The 17,305-nt window shown below is 42.3% G+C and overlaps 1 protein-coding gene across 5 annotated transcripts in view; it reads right to left on the reverse strand.

Moving 5' to 3' along the window:
* UTRN (utrophin) overlaps positions 1-17,305 on the reverse strand; it is a 2,010,688-nt gene that overhangs the window by 1,201,223 nt on the left and 792,160 nt on the right. For all 5 annotated transcript variants that reach the window (XM_069606729.1, XM_069606726.1, XM_069606725.1 and 2 more), the window contains one exon: positions 5,727-5,897. In XM_069606729.1, the coding sequence (XP_069462830.1) occupies positions 5,727-5,897 (171 nt within the window). The remainder of the gene's footprint in view (positions 1-5,726; positions 5,898-17,305) is intronic.

Raw genomic sequence — 17,305 nt, forward strand, 5'->3', positions numbered from 1 at the left:
ACTGTGAACCTCTGTGTAACTCCCCTACAGCTCACATTGATCCCTCTTGAGATAAGCCTGGCTACTCGTCCACACTATCAACCTGTGTAGTACAGACTTATACCAACGGTTGGGTTACTACTGTCAGGAGGTCAGGGTTGTTGTAGTGCACCCTATGGGTACTGCATACAATCTTGCAATCCTGCCTAACAACCTCCTATCACCTCTTCCTCCGAACCAAAAGCAATTTTGTGGTGGGGTATGCAGATACACCGCCAGTCCTAACGGCTTAGAGTTCTTAAACCTTTCCAGCGACTCATCCATCTTGCGGCCAAAAAGATGCTCACCATCGAAGGCCAGGTCAAGCAATTTTGCTTGAACATAAGGGGAGACCCTGAGCCCCTCAAATGTGCAGATCTGCATAAGAGTTGATGTTCCCATAGCACCACCCATGAAGTCTGCAGCATACAAACCTGCCTGAAGAGGATGGTAAGCCATCTCTATCATCTGCCACAATAAGCAGGAATCCAGCTCTTACCTCTCCCTCAGGAAGGTGGTCAGCATCCTCTGATATTGTACTCCAGAGCAAACGTGAGAACTTGAGAATGCACAAGAGGCATTCGTGGCCTTGGGATTACAACCTAAAAGTGACACGACGACAGATAGTGTACATAAGACAAAAAAAAAAATGGAATACAATCAAAATGGAAAGGAACGTGGATTACAGTGCCTTAAAGGTCTATTATTGAACACAAGATCCTTACTAAAGCATGCCATAGAAGTTGCTTCATACATTAGTGACCAGGATGTTGATGTATGTGCCATCTCGGAAACTTGGAGTTATGAAGCAGCCGGACCAACTTTAACAGGCTATTCCAGAAGGTTACAGTATGGTGCAACAATATAGAGTGTACTCTGATTTTTACTTGGTTCAGACGTGGATGAGTATGCGTCGGACAGAGTATTTCAAATATATATATATATAGATGCCGGTGTCCGATACAATTGTGAGAAACGTAGTATCACTCTTTTTCATGGGATGATACTGGTGTTCATACGTGGATGAGATATGCGTCGAACATAGTACTTCTGATATATAGGTGCCGGTGAGCATGCAGCGAGGCTCCTAAAGCGGGAGATTCCTAAAGCGAGATTCCGCTTTAGGAGCTTCGCTGCACGCTCACCATTACATTACATGGAGGAGAACTAGTATCACCCTGTGTGAAAAAAGAGTGAAATGATCCTGCTCACATTTGGAGCAGATACTGGCACCTATATATCAGAAGTACTATGTTCAACGCATATCTCATCCATGTGTGAACACAGTGAAAACCAGTATCATCCCATGAAAAAGAGTGATATTACCTTGCTCACAATTGGAGCGGACACTGGCATCTATATATATTAGAAATACTCTGTCCGACGCATACTCCATCCACGTCTGAACCAAGTAAAAATCAAAGTACGCTGTGCCATATCTGATGGGCGAATTGATTCAGTGTCATAAGCTTAAGAAATCGGTCCTGATGAAGAGGATGTATGAAAAAAGATGTAATTGAAACCGGTCAACCAGACTTTTAGATGTCTTCGAACTAAGGGGGACACAGAGAAAAATCTATATATATATTGACTACTGCCTATTAGTTAAGAAATCTAGTCTTGTTCTATATTCACTGCATCTCTCTAAAATAAGTTTGAGAACGTGTTAGAATAAGAGAAGTAATCTATTGGTGAAATAGATCTGCATAACATTGAAGTAGAGAGACAACTTAGACAAGCCGACTCTCTCCATTGTGTTTTAATAAAATACATCATCGATCTGACTAAGCACAATTCACAGATGGCAAATAAACCGTTCTCTAGAAACATAGTACCATGTGAACTGCCTAATCACTCGAACACGATATGGGAATAACTATCCCAAACCATTTTTTTACCACCAACTGTACAGTTAAGAATTTCTAGTTTTTAGTTGTGATCAACTCATTGTAGCATTAGGGGCAGCTTCCCTCTTAGATAGGCGTTGCAACAGAGTTACATAGGGCAACTTAACATCATTAAGCGAGAGGGTGTTCTTCCAGCCAGGGCGAGTGTTCGGGAACACAATAATAGTGTGTATAAGAATGATTGGCATAATGAAAGCCTTACCTGTCCTTTGTTTTGTGTGATACCATAGTTGTAGATAACAGGAAAGGCAATATACCCCATTCGAGGTGTAATTATAGGAAACATTTATATCCCTGTATTGTTTGCAACAATATAGAACCATAGGGAAAGGAGGACAAGTAGCTTTTATCCATAAATCCTGTCTGGATATATGGGAAGGAGAGCCCATCATAAGTGAAGGGATCAAGCACATCAAGGTTAGGACAAATGCAGAAACCACAATAAATATGCTGGTGGTCTACAGACCTCCCAAACCTGTGCCTGTTTTTGTAAACCATTTTGTTGATGTTCTACTGCTATAACTGAAAGTTAATACTAGACTAGTGGTCCTCGGAGATTGAAACTTGTGGCTAGGAAATGAAAATGATTTTATAGCCCAAAGAATTGTAAGACTCACTAAATAACTTAGGTTTTACCCAACATGTCATGGTCCCCACCCATGAGAAAGGAAAGACCCTGGACTGGATAGCTGCACGTAATACCATAAAGATGTTAATGTCCAGCCCTGTCCATGGTCAGATCATTTTTTCGTACAATTTATGGTGGATAACAACAAACCCATTAAATTAAAAACAGAAGGGAAGCTGCCGATCATGTCAAGGAATATAAAAAAAGATCACCGGTACAGCCTTAGAACCCTGGCTAAAAACACAGAGAATTATTAAAGAAAGTACCACAGACGATATGGTAGTTGCCTACAATCAGACAATGCAGGAAGCCATGAATTCACTAGCCCCATTGAAGTCTAAGAAAGTGGTTGAGAGGAAGAATAATGTATGGTTCTCAACAAAGCTACAAAAACTTAAAGCCATGAAACAAACTCTTCAATGTGTGAAAACTAACCCAAGGTCCAGCTGAGAACGAGATGTTTCGAGCTGCTATTAAAGAGCACAGACAGGCTACAATTATAGCAAAGAAGAATTTTTATGAGAAAATTAATGCATAATCTAGCCCTAAAGAACGCTTTGAAATATTAAAAGAATTAGAAAAACCTTGCAGAGTAAACACAGACATCTAAAAAAATGATGACTAGTGCAATATGATCCAGAATGCCATGATGGAAAAAATGGATATAAATGGGGAAAGGATTGAAGTTAAAAATGAAAACCGTGCGCCTAAAGATACTACCCGAATAGAGGGGGCTATACGACAGTTAGAAAACCCAGACCATCAGTTTAGTTTTAAGCCAGTTACTGAAAATTAACTAGTGAAAATTATCGCCGCATTGAAACAACTGGCAATCTGTAAAGGGGATGCATGTCCAGGTGATAAAGGAATGTTCACCACAATTGATTGGTGCACTCTGTACATTTATTAACACATCCTTTAAAGAAAATAACATTCCGGATAATCTTTAAAATGCCTGGATTAGTCGGTTAATTAAAAAAACAGTTCTCTGTCCGAAGATCGCACTAAACTACTGCCCCCATCACAAATACACAATTTTTATTAAAGATCTTATAAATACGCCACACGATCTAACTGTCAACATTCTTGAAGGAAAATGACATCTTAAATAAATGGCAATCAGGTTTTAGACAAGGACACAGTTACGAATCGGCCTTATTGGATTTAAAATCACAGATACTACAACATATGGACAAAGGACAGGCAGTGACATTGATGCTACTAGATCTCACTGCCGCCTTCGATCTGGTGGATCATAGTCAACTAGTCACCAGATCGAAGAGTTTGGAGTGGGGATGTAAAAGCAACCCCTAAAACTCTAAAATACGGGGTGCCACAAAGTGCATGCCTATCAACATCCTTATATAATATATTTGCAGCACCATTTTTTGATCTACTGGAAAAAGGTAATATAGGTTTCACCAACTTTGCGGATGACACTCAATGTGTCAGTCCCATGTCAGGACAACATGAAGAAGATGAGCAAAGGTTAAATGAAGTATATGAAATCATTGAATAGTGGATGATGAAAATGGCTAAGCAATGAATAAGGAAAAAAATATAAGCACAAAAAACAAAATCAACTAACTAGATGATAAATATAACAATTTAGAAATAACAGGCTGTGCCATAGAAACCAAAAAGAAGGTTAAAAACTCTAGGGGTAGTCCGAGATCAAAATCTAAATATGAAGGCACACATAAGCAGTCTCATGTCTTTCGCATCTTGCCACATTAAATTATTGACCCAATTCAGACCATTTATGCCTCAAATTGTGAGACGGTTGCTAGAGCCATTGTTGGATCAAAGATCGATCACTGTGGTACTTTGTTGGTGCGAGCAGCTAAATGTGACATTACGTGTTTACAAACAAACTAAAACACTATGGTCAGAACCATTGTTGGCCTAAAAAAGAGATGACGTCACTGAGGCCAGAGGCAGTTTGCACTGGCTCCCTTTTGCCTCCAGAATCCAGTACACACTACTTACCATTACCTACAAATGTCTAAAGGGAATTGGACCTTACTACCTAACAGAAACTTTCCAAAGAAAAGGAAACATCCAAACATTAAGGTCAGACAATTTTAAATCAACTTCAAATCCCTAAACGTAATCTTAGCCAAGTGATAAAAGATGAATTTTTTATGGCAGCTCCAAGGGCATGGAATGATATCCGCCTTGACCTTAGAAATAGTGATTCTCTAGAAACATTTAAAAATCAAGATCAAGACCTGTTTAATTAATTGTCTCACTGTTAAAGCTCATGTTTCATGAGATGATTTGTATTTAATTCTCTGTTGCGCCCTCACGCCTCTGGGTTATATGGTGCGCTTTAAAAATAAAATAAAGCAAAGTAAAGTAAAAAGCCCTTGAGGGTCATACTCCCTGAAGCATAGACTTTGTTCGCTAAAGCATCTACCTTTTTCGACCCTCTGTTGGCTGCCAGGTTCGATGTCGAAGACCTAGAAGTAACCTTTGCAGCCTCAACACCAATCCCTCCAGATTCTGGTGGGATGTCAGGAATGGGAGATCACCTCTTGCTGACTTGTATTTTTTCAGTTAGCTCCATGTCGACTGCCGGCGCCGAAGTCAGCTGCTGCCTCAAGGCAATGACCGGTCGGCAATAGCTGCGTTGAACGGCAAAGCACGTTCTGTCTGCAGGCCACGGTAGGGGATGTCAGTGAGGTCGTACTGCGATGTCGGATTTGCCGGCGTGCCAAGCCCATGCCTAGGACAAACTTTACAGATAATTGTATGAGTGTTCCCCAACTGGGTCTTGGTTCCCCTGACTTGCTGTTACCCTGTGCAGAATAGGTCTGCATTAGGTGTTACCCACTTAGAATAACTGAGTCATTCATAAAGTTTAACATTGGGTTTTGCTTTCCAGGGACTGTTTTAGACAGACACAAAAAGAGGCTTAGGTGTATACCTGCCCCAATTTGCTGATAGTTACTTGAAAAAGTATGCATGTTTTACTTACCTTGAGTTAGCGGCGTACCATCCGAAAACACATTTTTATACAAGTGGATCTGGAAACTAAAGTGTTACAGAAATAACTATACTAAAACCTAATTCCTTTACGTTTAACACATTTATGGAATTGTATATCTCTCTAAGCACTTTAATGCTGTAAACAGGAAATGACAAACAGTCGACATCTTAATCGTTCTTACTTTAGCCCAAGCGATTTCGGTATCAAGATCAGTAAGCAAATTCTCTGAAGTAGATTTTTGGACTAGCTCAGCCTCAGTCACAGATAGCCATTCCGACAAAGTGGTGGTTTCGATCTTCAGTTTGCGTGCTAGCTGGTTTGCTCGTTCAAGATCTTGTTTCCCTTCGGTTACCTAAAAAAATAAATACCCTAGCATTAATAGGTTTAATATTTCTTATAGTAAGACTCTCTTATCCATAATAACTTGACGCATGACTTCACAGTGTAATGGAAAAACAAATAGCTATACCTTTCTGATGCTAAAATAACTAAACCGCATCATTTTATTACATATATCGCAGAACACATTACTTTCCTTAATATTTAGTACTTTCTAAAGGCGTCCCTCAAATTAGTAATCGACAAGATTTCTTTATTTGTTTTGATTTACTTAAACCTTTCACGTTATGAACATACAGCAATCCATATACTCCAAAACAATTGTTTTAAATATTCATTCACATTTAGATTAATAAAACAATTGATACAGTTTAGAAAGAAACAAATCACTTCAAATTCATTTTAGTAAAAGCAGGTATGGTGAAAGTTATTTTTTTAACTACCCTACTGGTTGTGATGTGTGACTGGAGTGGAAGAATTATCTATTAATCTAGTCCAGAAATATTTGGATGAAATCCACTCAACGTCTAATACAAATATGCAAAAATGTGGCTGTCGAAAATTGTACCGTCCAGTACATTCAGCTAACACATGACAGGATTCCGCCTGACCACTTGTTTTACAAAAACTACACAACGTGCTCTCTGCTAGCACCCTCGCGCGAATATTTTTCTTATTTCACCATTGCAGAGAATATTCAAACAAAACCTAAGATGAATGTCTCGAGATATCGGACAGGGTACAAAGGATGTTTTTGATAAAGTGTATGGGAATTGAGGGAGTAATTGGTGGATATCCAGTCCGAATCAAATAACTTTGCTTTCACCCCCAAAAAGTTGTTTTCAAAGAGGTCTAATGATATTCCCAAACCCAAAAGAATTCTTCTGCACTTATGCATCAGTTTTTTTCAAATAAGCGCATCTGTTGGAAGGGAGACTGGGAGAAAGAACTTACACAGAGCTGGGTGGATAAACTAGAATTTTAAAATGTAAGGACATACTCCATCTTACCCACACAGCCATAGAGTCCAGGCCCAATAGGATTCCCTCCATTCACTTCACCAAAGCCCAGTCATTTAAGTGCCAAAACTCTAATACGTACACTATAGCAGGAACATCTTTTGCGTTAAATAAATATGCTCCCCAAATGAAGATTTTATATTTATAAATCGCTGGGACAAAGCCCGTAGGCGTGGAAGCACTAGGGCAAAGACAACGAAGAACAGTAATGTTAGATAATAAAGCAGCAGTCACCGAACTAGAAGGGGTTATTTGAAGAGGACGGTCTTCAGCCTATGTTTGAATGCCGAGAGGGAGGAACAGGATCTGAAGTCTGGCAGTAAAACATTCCACAGACGAGAGGCTGATGTGGGGAAGAACCCTGTTAAGATGAAGGACAATTTAGCTTTCAGAGTCTGCAAGAGGCATGAGTTGTTAAACCTCAATGTATGCCTACTGTGAAGCCAGGAGAACCAATCGGAAAAGACGACTGGACTTTTCCCATAAAGGCAAGAATGTGCGATACATAATGTCCTGAACACAATCCGCTTACCAATAGGTAGTCAGTGTAGGAATCTCCTCGCCACTGTAACATGGTGGCTTTTTCAGATTCCCTTGACCATTCAAACTGTATTGTTTTGAGCCACTTGTAAACTATTTATTACGCCTTTCCCCAATGCCATGGAGCATGCTGGAGCAGTAGTCCAGGCAAGCGCCTATGATGGGACGGGCTAGGGTGGTGCAGTTAGATGTGTCAAGCAAAGGTCTAATGTGAGCCAAAAGCTTGATATAGTAGGATGTGCTTGACACAAGGCTACTGATGTGATCCTTCATGGTAAGTTCTTGGTCAAGAACCAATCCAAGAGTTTTAACCTTGCGAAGTGTCGCCAGTGAGTATTCTGCAATTTGGAAGAGACGAAAGGCATCATCCAATTTTTGCAGTTTAGGTGCAGTGCTGACAACCATAATCTCAGTCTTTGCATTATTAGGTTCCAGCCCATTGCACATCATCCATAGGTGTATTGGTTATAGATGGTTTTGAGGGTCAGGGTGTCTTAAATATGGTTGCATGTGAGTGGAATAAGGCACTGTATCATCTGCGTAATTGGCCTATATTATCACATTAGAATCCAGCAGCTCAAAGAGAGGTAGAATAAATAGATTGAACAGAATTGGTGACATGCAGTAACCTTGGGGCACCCCACATGAAAGCACATTCCTCTCTGCCATAACTTCTTCATGATGGACTCTTGCCATCTTGTTCGATGGATGCTTTGCATTAAAATGACTCCGAGTCCTGTAGTCTTGTTACCAAAGTGGCATGATCTAACAGATCGAAAACGCTGTTGGATTCAGAAGCCCTTATCAAAGTATTGCAAGATGTTGATTTTCAGGTCCAAGAGAGTGGACTCTGTACTGTGAGCGCTTCTGAAACCTGACTGTCTAGGATTTAAGATGTTATGTAGGGCTAGGAACACTTGAATTTGGCAGTTCGCTCCAGTACCTTTAAGAGAAATGGCGAGTTTGTAATAGGGCAGTAGTTGGCCGGAAGAATAGGATCCATCAAGGGTTTTTTTCAGGAGTGGAGAGATCCATGCCTGGGTTATCTCGGGGAACGTAGCTCTTTCGAAATGAGGCACTTACAAATATGGTGATAAGGGGAGTGAGAGATGTGACACAGGATTTAACAATGATGATCGGGCAAACATCACCTCTACAGTTAGTAGGTTTTATTTTCTCAAAAGTGTGCAATATCTCTACTTTCCCAACATCTGTGAATTTAAACTGTGGTATGGAGGTGAGGCATCTGCCACCTATATATATACCAAAATCTTTTCCTTTTGATTGGCAAATAAATGTAGTTTCATTTGTTACAATCAAAATAAGAATTGCAGAAGTGTAATCAGTCTGGAAACAAATATTCAATATTCATTTAAATTAAAGGCGAAGGCATTGCAATTAGGCAAAATAAAGAGCCAATTGCTGGTTTGCGACTAAGTCCCTGGGGACAGGGTACGTCAATGGTGCCTTGTAGTAATTTCTCCAAACTCGTCGCCATGCTCGACTAGCTGCGTTTCTCACTGACTGGTGACAGTCTTTTGTGTCTTTTTAAATGACTGAAAGGTATGGCAAAAATATGACCTTTTCCAGGGGTCAATGGTTTGTCCCGGCAGGTCGCTCTAAAATATTGACCTTGTTTTGGAAATCCAGAGGGGTTCCGCAGCTGGGTTTTGTTTAGCATGTGTACACAGAAAGTGTGTAGCCATAATCTCCCCTTCAGTATCCTACCCCCCGCTGTATATTTGTTCTGTTGTTCCACTGCAAAGCACTCAGTTATGCATCTGTATTGGCGTATACCAATGTAAAGCGCTCTGTTGCTTCTTGAAGCTAGGTCCGCACTCAATGCATAACATAATATTAAAAAATCTATGTAAGTCCACCCATGTATTGTCCCTGATGATTGTTCCATGTAAACCCCTCCACAACCTGGTCAGAATGTCACTCAAACTCAACCCACTGTTAGAAGCTTAAAGCTGTCTGTCAAATCTGATTTCTTATCTAGTGTACATTCTTTTGTGATCAAAAGAGCACTGTTCCCTACCTATATATAAAATAAATAAATGGTCCTGTCTGCGACTCGGAACAGGCACAGCTGATTTGGCCAACCATGTCATGGCTGAATCTGCAATGTCATGGGTTTGCCTGGAGCCCACAACTTATGTTTGGTGCCATAAGTTTGCAATCGTGCAGAGTAGGTGTGTTAAGATTTGCTTTTGTAGCTTTCCTCCATTGTCATCAATGGAACCTCGAGCTTTTTGGTATTGAATCCTGTACTTTTTGAAGGTAGGCAAAGACGTTATGCTTTACTTTGCTTGCTTAGCGCATCTGTTTTGGGGGAATTGGTCAATCCAAAATGCTCCCAATGCATGGGTACCCTGTTGCCTTTTGTGGGAGACTGTCATTTTAGGCTGCACACATCACCTTCCAGTAAAGAGCAGCAGGGTACTTTGTGCCCTTTTTCTTTTACTAACATTTTACTAACTTTTTTGTTGTGTCTAAGATGGGCAGTTGACAGAGGACATTTTTCTACCTTGTTTTTCACAAGTGCACTCATACTCAAAATGCCCATGCCACACTTTTGTCAGGAAATACCGTATATGGAAAGCCCTTTCCCGAGCAAAGCCTCGACTTTCCCAGGCAAAGTGAGAGAGTGAACTTCTGGCCAGATTGTGGTGGCTGAGACGGTCTGGTCCAATCCACACACTATAAAGGAAGGGGTATGTTGTTAGGGAGTTTTCCTAGAGTCCCACCTGGAAGTAAGACTTTGAACTATCCCAGTGGTTTGTAGATCCCCAACTCTTATTATCATTCGGTACTAACTCAGGACCTTGGTAGAATGGCAGAGCCGTCAGGCTTATCTTAAGAGGAAGATGTTAGCTGTAGGTAAGCACACTGAACCCATTTACAACAAAGAAGCACTTTCACTTAGAATTCATATAAAATTATATATTTATTATATTCACATCAGAATCACTTTAAATGCCTCAAATGTTTACACTAGAACACTTTAGAATATTTTTCAAAGGACTTACAAAAAAGGTAGCAGGCGCCCCTCTTGAGACATGATAACCCGTTCTGTGGTTTTTTTCCCCACTGAGAGTCCGCAGCCATCGCTTTTTGCTCACCGTACGTTTCACAAAGGAAGAATATCCATTGGCATATCAGTCTTTGTCCCACCCAGAAGGGCAGTCCAGCATTGAAATGCCAGGAAAACCTCCTCTGAACAAGAGTACCAACAGCAACCCCATACACGTGTTTCAGCCTTGTTGGGCCTCATCAGTGAGGTGGAGATGTGCCTCTCTGAGTACAGTGAGCAAGGGGTCCACGTCTGTGTTCCCCAAAGTAACTAAAAGCAATGGCTGCGGACTCTCACAGTGGGTAAAAACCACAGAACAGGTTATCATGCCATATTCTTTCAAGAGAGGGGTGCCTGCTACCTTTTTTGTATATTTCAAAAGGACACTCACTTTTTAATTTATTTGCGATTACATTTGTTGCAACGTTAGAAAGGCAAAATACAATGCTATTGTATTATCGGTAATTACGCGCACATGCGGTTCTTAGCAGATTTACGGTAAGAAATGTACTCTGCAAACACATATAAGAAAGTAACTTAAAGGAAGGAAAAGGTTTAGAGCAACACTAGTCTGATTCCAGGTTCTAGAGAGGGTTTCTTCGCACACCAAGTCTCAAGTCCAAAAACGCAACCCTACCTAAAAGGCAGTTCGGAAAGGGTTCAAAGTTTTGACAAGCAGCAAATTACAAAGAGTTTCTGTGGATTTCTTCAAGTCTCTAGTCTTTTAGAAGCAGCAAGTTCTAACTAACAATGCAGACCCAAAATAGGACTCGAAGGGACACAAGCAGCAGCTCTAGTCTGAGGTAAGAGGGGGTTGCCCTGGACACCTCTATGTGCACTCCAACACTCTGGACCGACTTTCTGGAATCAGCTAAGCAATACCTTTTTCCCCCACAGTACCTTAGGTTTGAAGAAAATGCTTGTGCTGGATGCTCTGCGATGTTGCAGCTCTGGACCCAACCTCCAGATTCCTTGGTCGGATGAATTAAGCTAGGACAATTGACGGGGTCTCTCAGCAGGAGTCTCGAGGTAGGATCTGGGGTTGACTTTCTACAACTTCTTGGTTCCTCTGCGGTTTTGGCACCTTTGCTGCAGCACCAACAAAGGACACGATTCGCCTGGTCTATCTTCTTCGCTTCCTACAGTCCCGCACTCTGATGAGAGGGTCTTGGCGAGTTGGATCGGATCTCTGAAGTGTCCTTGTGGGCTAAAAAATTCGGCCTTTCCATGATGATGCACTTGAAATGGGCAGCAGGTCTCCCGGTATTGGGGTTCTGTACTCTGGGAACTCCTTGGACCTCAGCAGAAGGCTCAATTCAAAGTTTGTTTTGGGACTGGTTGTTCCCATCAGCCAAAAAGGGAAGGAGTCCTCTTCAGAGCTCCTCTGTCGCACACAGAACGGGGTCAGAACAGCAGTGGTCGCTTCATGGTGTTGCAAAGGGTCTGCAGGCATCTCTGGTTGTCTTCTACAGTTACTTCAGCGTCCAGTAGTCAACTTGCTTTTCACTCCAGAAGCGTCGCCTTTTATACAGTTCGATCAAACACTCCTCTGAAATCTCTCTCAGCATTTTAAAGAAAGGGGGTGTTTGGATGTCCAGTCAGGACAGCCAGACCCCTATTGGGAGCTGGTCCCATTCAGGCGCTCTGTCAGACGAAGGACAGTGGGGTGGAAAACTCCACCCCCACTTCCTGCCTGCCCAGACACTCTGGAGACTAGACGGGGACACCAAAGGGTTCCCACCAAAGGCAAAACACACAAACTGACCTCCCCCTCCCAGAATGGTAGAAGGGCTGACAAAGAACAACCATGCTAGTAATGGTGAAAAAAGAAGTGAGGCCCCAAGTGAGTACCTGGGTGCCCCTATTGTGCACTACCAAGGTTATGGACATTGCCTGCGGTAGAAACATCACACAATAGTTGGTAGAACACGTCCACTGCCACCAGCCACAACAAGAAGATTTTCTGTGTAACTATAAAGTCACAGGAGCAGAGAGAAGGGGGACACTAGGTATCCCTCTGGCATGCCACGTAAGGTGGTTTGTGCCAATCTATCAGATTATAATGTTTTGGAGAGATACCAAGTATCTCTCTATCCTTAAGAACTGTAGTTACTCTAGGATGTAGAAGAATAATCTCAAAGGAGGACCCCAAGGGACCCCAGCAACAGTGCCCACAAGGAGCTGTGTGCTGCAATAGTAAAATATAGATGCCTTTAAGAGTTATGAAGGAAAATAGACTCCATAGATTAGGTATAATACAAAGAATAGAGTTCCAAAAGACAGAGCCCATAAGGATGAATGAGTGGAAAAAGGTTCCACTCATTCAGGATTTCAGAAAAAGTTCCAGAAGTCCATCAAAAAGTGCTGGGGGTCTCACTAGAAGAGGGGATGAAGCATAGACACGATAAATCTCTAACATCTGCCTTGGGATATCCTAAAATAAGTGGGAAAGTTATTGCTTACCTTAGTCTGTGTCCCACTGACTTGGAAAGCAACTGTAATCTGTGTTCTGTAGCTGACCTTGGTCTGCCTTGTTTAATCCTTCATTAACGTAAAGAGTTCTTGCTTACCTTAGTCTGTGTCCTACTGAGCTGAAAAGCAACTAACGGTATATTACACCAAAAGGTCTTACTCACCTAGTATAACCGAGTTATCCTGAATACGGTTATAGGTTTCTACTGTTCCTTGAATGAGTGTTCCACTATTCAGAAAAGTATACTTGCAAGTTGGTTTACTAAGTGATTCCTTAAATGAGTGGTACTGCACAAGTAATCAGAAAGTAAGTAGCTTATGGTTTTACTCCCCATGAATAGGTGTGTCCTTTACTAAATGTGTTTGATAAGGTCTGACTTCCCTAGAAATGCTGTCAGCTTTGTGTTCAGATTTCTGAACAAGGTTTATGCTTTGCTCTGTGTACCTTCAAGCATTGTGTTGTGTGTTGTATAATGTGTTTATGATCCTATGACCAAGTACTAACCCACCCCAAGATTTATTCTAACTTGGCCTAACTTGTATTTATAATAAACCTTTATTTTGTATAATACTTCTGGTTGTGAGTGTTTCTGTTGAACCTGTGGTATACTGCAAGTATGTACCTTACTACAGCCCTCTCTCCCTCCGGAAAGAAGTCTGGCTGCTCTGTCTACGCTACCATATACTCACGTGGGACAGCCTTATACTAAGAGTGGAGTCTTGTACTGTCTCAGTTGAATAGTTTTACTAAGCCCTTAGTTGCACTTCAGAAATACTGTCCTAGGACGTTCTTCTCAGACCATGGAGCAAGGGCAGTGTTCTCCTGCGATCAGCATTTATAAAATGCAGCTGGCTTCTACAGCGCTCTATGGTGCTGAACTATGGGGGCACGTTAACTGCCAGAAATTGGGGACCACCAATGCTTTTGAGGCTTCCGCCAGGTTTCCAGAATGCCCCTCTGTTGATGGAATGCGGCCTTGAGCTAATAGTCTCCGGATAGGCTGGAAACCGGTGTTTTATTGAATCATGCTATAGGTAACGCCGAAGCGCGTACTTTTTCGTGAGGCCTTCCTCAATTTACTAAATTATCCTGGAGGCTCTTCATTCCCCTGGGTAAAACATGTAAAGATGCTGACAGAAGCTTTGGGCTTTGATAGTATGTGGAAGAGACCGGAGAATGTATCGCCCAGTAACAAGGAGAAGGTGAAATTCCCTGTTAAACACTTTTGGTATGAGTCACTTAAAAGTAACTAACTGTTTAAGGCTAAAAAATGGGTCTGAGTTTTTGAAAGAACAGAAGACTCTTTGGACTTGATTTGGCCAGCATATGCATGCACTCTTTATGGAGTTCAGAACAGGTACCCTTAGGGCGGAGAAATTCACCTGTGGTTGGAAAACTGGTAACTGAATCATGTCTGCTTCGTGGTGCACAATGTGAGAGTGACTCACATCTTGTTTTTCTGTGAAGCATATAAAGATCTGAGGAGAGCGTACTTATTGCCACTCTTAAAAATAAAAAGCTGGTGTTACTCATGTTACGATTGCAGCAGTGTTGTGTAATTCGACTTTACTGGTTAACATTGTATATTTTGTGGCAAAATGTATCAATCGTGTCTGGTTACGCCGGAACGTTTTAACCAAGCAATTGAATACTGTTTAATTTGTTTAGGGTTTCCTCTCTTTATCTCGACTTTTTAATACCTTACGTGTTGGTCTTTTATCAAACACATTGTAAGTTTTGCATTGTATTGTATTTTTTTGAATGCTGATGACATAATGCTGAAAAAAGCAATATGACTGAATGATGATGCAATGCAAATGCTGTTTGCCCAGCTCTGGGCCAATTTAAATTGGCTCACTGAAAGGCAAATGGGCTACAAACTTCTTTCTATTGGACTGAACAGTGTTCCACAGGAACATAACGAAAAACAAAGGTAAATGAGAACTGTAGCACTACAAAGTGCACTATATAAAAAGTGAAAAGTACATGCAGCAATATCATAAGAAAATACATGATGATGGCTGGTTAGGTAGAGTTGTTAGAGAACATATGGTGTGCGTATATACCCTTGGAAAGAAGGAAGGCACACCTGTGAAACATCTCAAATATCCAAGAAAAAGAAGAGCATAAGATGATTAGGGCCACAAAGCGCATTGCTCTGGTACAGGAGAAGACATGCAGCCAGAGAAAGAACCAGGGAAGAAAGGAAGTTGCCGGTTCCATGGGTCAGCATCATTCACAGTCAGGCAGGGGAGAAGTGGGGTAAGTACTTTACACCCGTCGAACCCTATGGAGGTGGGGGTGGTGGCTAGGAACAGGTGTGTTTGCTCACCTATTGTACTCTGAATCAAATCGCTGGGCCCTCTTTTCTAGTGCCTTGGCTCGGATGAAGTATGTCCAGGGGTCTCGGGTGCAGAGATCACAGAGCTGTTTGGTTGTTGGAAGCAGCCACTATGTACCTGTTGGTGCGACTGGACGACAGTTTCTTGCTTTGTGTTTTTCGGGGCTCAAGGTTCTTTCCTCTAATCCTTCCCACAGCAGCAGCGGACAACCCTGGACCCATCCCTAAGTCTGACGAAACCGCGAAGAACGCGGAGAACTTTGCACTATCACAGTCTTCACCTGCAGCTGTTTTCTGGGTCATTGGCCCAGACTACTTGCAATATCGCTCCAGCACACCCCTTCATGCCCCCCCCATCAGTTCCGCCGTGGTGGGGCAGCGGTTTGCCTAGCTTGCCGCGACTGTGGCCAGGAGCTGGCAAGAATGCTAACAGGGGGTTTATTGCTGCATACTGGTAAAAGGGCATTTGTGTGTACATTCTTTCAATCTGCAGTCTTCCAGCAGTCCAGCATCCATAGTAATTTAGCAGATCGCCATTTGTGCTCTAGGCAATTTTTCTTGTATAAGTATTGATGACTTGGCGGATTGTAGGCGTAACTATTGTGGTAATATGTAGGACTTAAGGAGTGGCTCTCGTGCAGGTAAATCCTCCAGTTCTTCACTTTTGGATGCTCCACAGGTCCTTCAAACGGGGTTGGAAATGCCACTTCCCCTTTCGCCGACAGAGGGTGGTTAGAATGGGACACTGGGGCTCGTCCAGAGAAGAGCTCCTGTGACGAGGGTAGCCCCCCTTGCAAGAATAAAAGGTCAGTTACCATCACTTTGTACTCCAATCCCTTAAAGAAAGTCCCAACAGAACCTGTGTCGGTGCTCAGCACCTCTGGTCTTGCCCTGGTGGCCTCGTCTTTACAAGTCCCTGCAGCACCATTATGACAAACAGTTACAGATGCTGAAAATGTGATTATTCCTGATGCTCATGGTTCAAGCCAGGATAGGAGCCTTCCTGCTGCACAACATCAGCCCCATGTCGGAAGAGCTCTCTTGGATAACTCCTTTTGGAATTCTCCACCAATATTATCTGAAGCAGCGCAGAATGACTCTGGCTTGGATACTGTTGGAGAGCATTCTCATAAATGTGCCCATTCCTCCCACCTTAGAGCCCTCCAGCTCTTTTGCTAAACTTTGGGACTTTGAACTTTTTAATTCAGTTTGTTTTCTGTGTTTTACTCTTGTGTTTTCTTTGGTTATGGAGTTTTAGACATCTTTTCATGTGTGACACACAGCACCTTCAGTGCAGTGACACAGGGAAACCTTTTCAGGCTTCCCACTGTTTAAATACCTTCTCTGGGATAAACTACTGATACCACAGAGAAAGCAAAGTGAAATTGACTTTACTAGTCTTTTCAAATTCTTAGACCCAGCACACCCTATCTTACAATAGAGTGCTGGAGGGATTACCTAGTATCCTCTATGTCTAGAAACTCATGTAGCAGTCCAATGCTACCCTTTCCTCTCGAAATGGCTGGTGGCAGTGGTTTTACAACAAACTACCATGATTTTTCCAAACCACAAACACTGGTAGCGTTAAATCGCGGCAGCCATGTTTTTCAACATGGCGTCTGAGCCTCCTTTGTTTAAACGGGTCCCGGTCTTCTTTTTTTGCCATTTCTTTTTGGAAAGGTCCATCTAGAGTTTGTCTCTGCGTGCCAAACCAGGTTTGGTCCCTTTGTTCCTACGCCTTTTGGCGGGCTTCAGGACTGAAGACCGCCTCTGGCGTCTGAGTGTCTGGGGTGGCAGGAAGTGAGGGAGGTGCCCGAAACTCCCTGTGCTTAGTCTCCTAGGAGACCCAAATGCACTCTAGCATCATTGGCTGGCTGACTGTCCGGCAAGGACAGCCACCCTGCTGGGTGAGTGGCAGCTAGGCTGGAATGAATGGAAGGAAACTGTTTAAAAGGCGAGTCTCTTGGCAAAT

This window comes from Ambystoma mexicanum, chromosome 4p (assembly GCF_040938575.1).
Source record: "Ambystoma mexicanum isolate Mex_15411 chromosome 4p, UKY_AmexF1_1, whole genome shotgun sequence".
In the NCBI taxonomy this organism is placed as follows: domain Eukaryota; kingdom Metazoa; phylum Chordata; class Amphibia; order Caudata; family Ambystomatidae; genus Ambystoma; species Ambystoma mexicanum.